The sequence below is a fragment of the Fundulus heteroclitus genome, unplaced genomic scaffold, assembly GCF_011125445.2.
Source record: "Fundulus heteroclitus isolate FHET01 unplaced genomic scaffold, MU-UCD_Fhet_4.1 scaffold_48, whole genome shotgun sequence".
In the NCBI taxonomy this organism is placed as follows: domain Eukaryota; kingdom Metazoa; phylum Chordata; class Actinopteri; order Cyprinodontiformes; family Fundulidae; genus Fundulus; species Fundulus heteroclitus.
Genome location: NW_023396901.1, coordinates 2789771 through 2791055, shown reverse-complemented (window position 1 = coordinate 2791055; position 1285 = coordinate 2789771). Strand labels below are relative to the sequence as shown.

General features: G+C 38.7%; 1 gene segment (V, D, J or C); it reads right to left on the bottom strand.

Moving 5' to 3' along the window:
• Positions 1-494: 494 nt before the first annotated feature.
• LOC118560774 lies at positions 495-1036 on the bottom strand. The segment is given in 2 exon segments: positions 495-817; positions 907-1036. Coding segments are annotated over 2 exon segments (378 nt in total).
• Between the last annotated feature and the right edge of the window lie 249 nt (positions 1037-1285).

The window sequence follows — 1285 nt, the reverse complement described above, 5'->3', positions numbered from 1 at the left end:
CATTTGTGTAGGATTCCCTCTGACTATTCTAATTAAACTGTTAAATAAAACATAATCACTTTAAGTTTGTTTTAAAAATCATAGTTTTTCTATGTTCATCCATCCATCTATCCATTTTCTAACACATTTATCCCTATTGGGTTCGCGAGGGGTGCTGGTGCCTATCTCCAGCTATCATTAGGCGAGAGGCGGGGTACACCCTGGACAGGTCGCCAGTCTATGTCAGGCCCATTTTCTATGTTTTATTTTGTTTTAATTTACCTACGTTCTGTTACAACTGTTTTAATCACTAACTTCTATTCTGTTTTTTTATTTTCCTATGTTTTAATTATGTTAAACACTTTGCATTGTCCTTAAATAAATTGTGTATCCCCTGTACTTTAATACATTTCCCTGTCTTTCCTTTGTTGTGACAAAGATAAGTCGTGTCAGAGCTCCCCCTGTGGTGTCTTCTTTTTAAAACTATTCATGCATCAAGGAGTTTTTGTACAGTGTTTCTGCTTCCTGTGTCACTGTGGCTCTCGAGCACAATAATAAACAGCAGAATCCTCAGCTGTCAGGCTGTTCATCTGCAGATACACCTGATTTCTGCTGTTCTCTCTGGTGATGGTGAACCGGTTTTTCACTGAGTCAGAGTAGTAGATGGTGTTGCCACTGCTGATATAAGCAATCCACTCCAGTCCTTTTCCAGCTGCCTGTCTGATCCAGCTAATGTCAGGAGTGCTACTAAACCCAGAATATGTGCAGGTCAGTCTGTGGGATTCTCCAGGCCTTTTAACCACTGATTCAGACTCAGTCAGTGTTTGACCATCAGTACCTGCAGACAGACAGATCATTAGGTTCTGAACTGTAATGATTCTGTATTTACTCACTAAGAGGTTCCTTTAAATGATCCTTTGTTCTCACCGGTCCAGTTAACTGCAAGGATGAGGAAAGCGATCACAACCTGATGAGGTCTGATCATTGTAGAAGCCATTTGTCTCTGCTCAGTCTGGACGTGTCTTTGTCTCTGATTTACTGCAGGTCTTGAACTCTCTCACAGACATGTAAAGGTGGAAGCAGTGCAAACTTTGCATCAACTCCTCCCTCTGGAAAAGATACAGACATTTGATATCAATATTATTTTGAGATTATTGTTGGACATATTGATGGATTATTTTAAACATTAATTTTCAGGTAATTACTTTTATTCAAAGCCATAAATATTTAAAGCCAAATATTAATACATCTTATGAGCATCTACAGCAACCATGTCAGAGGAGATCATTATATATATAATGTGAAG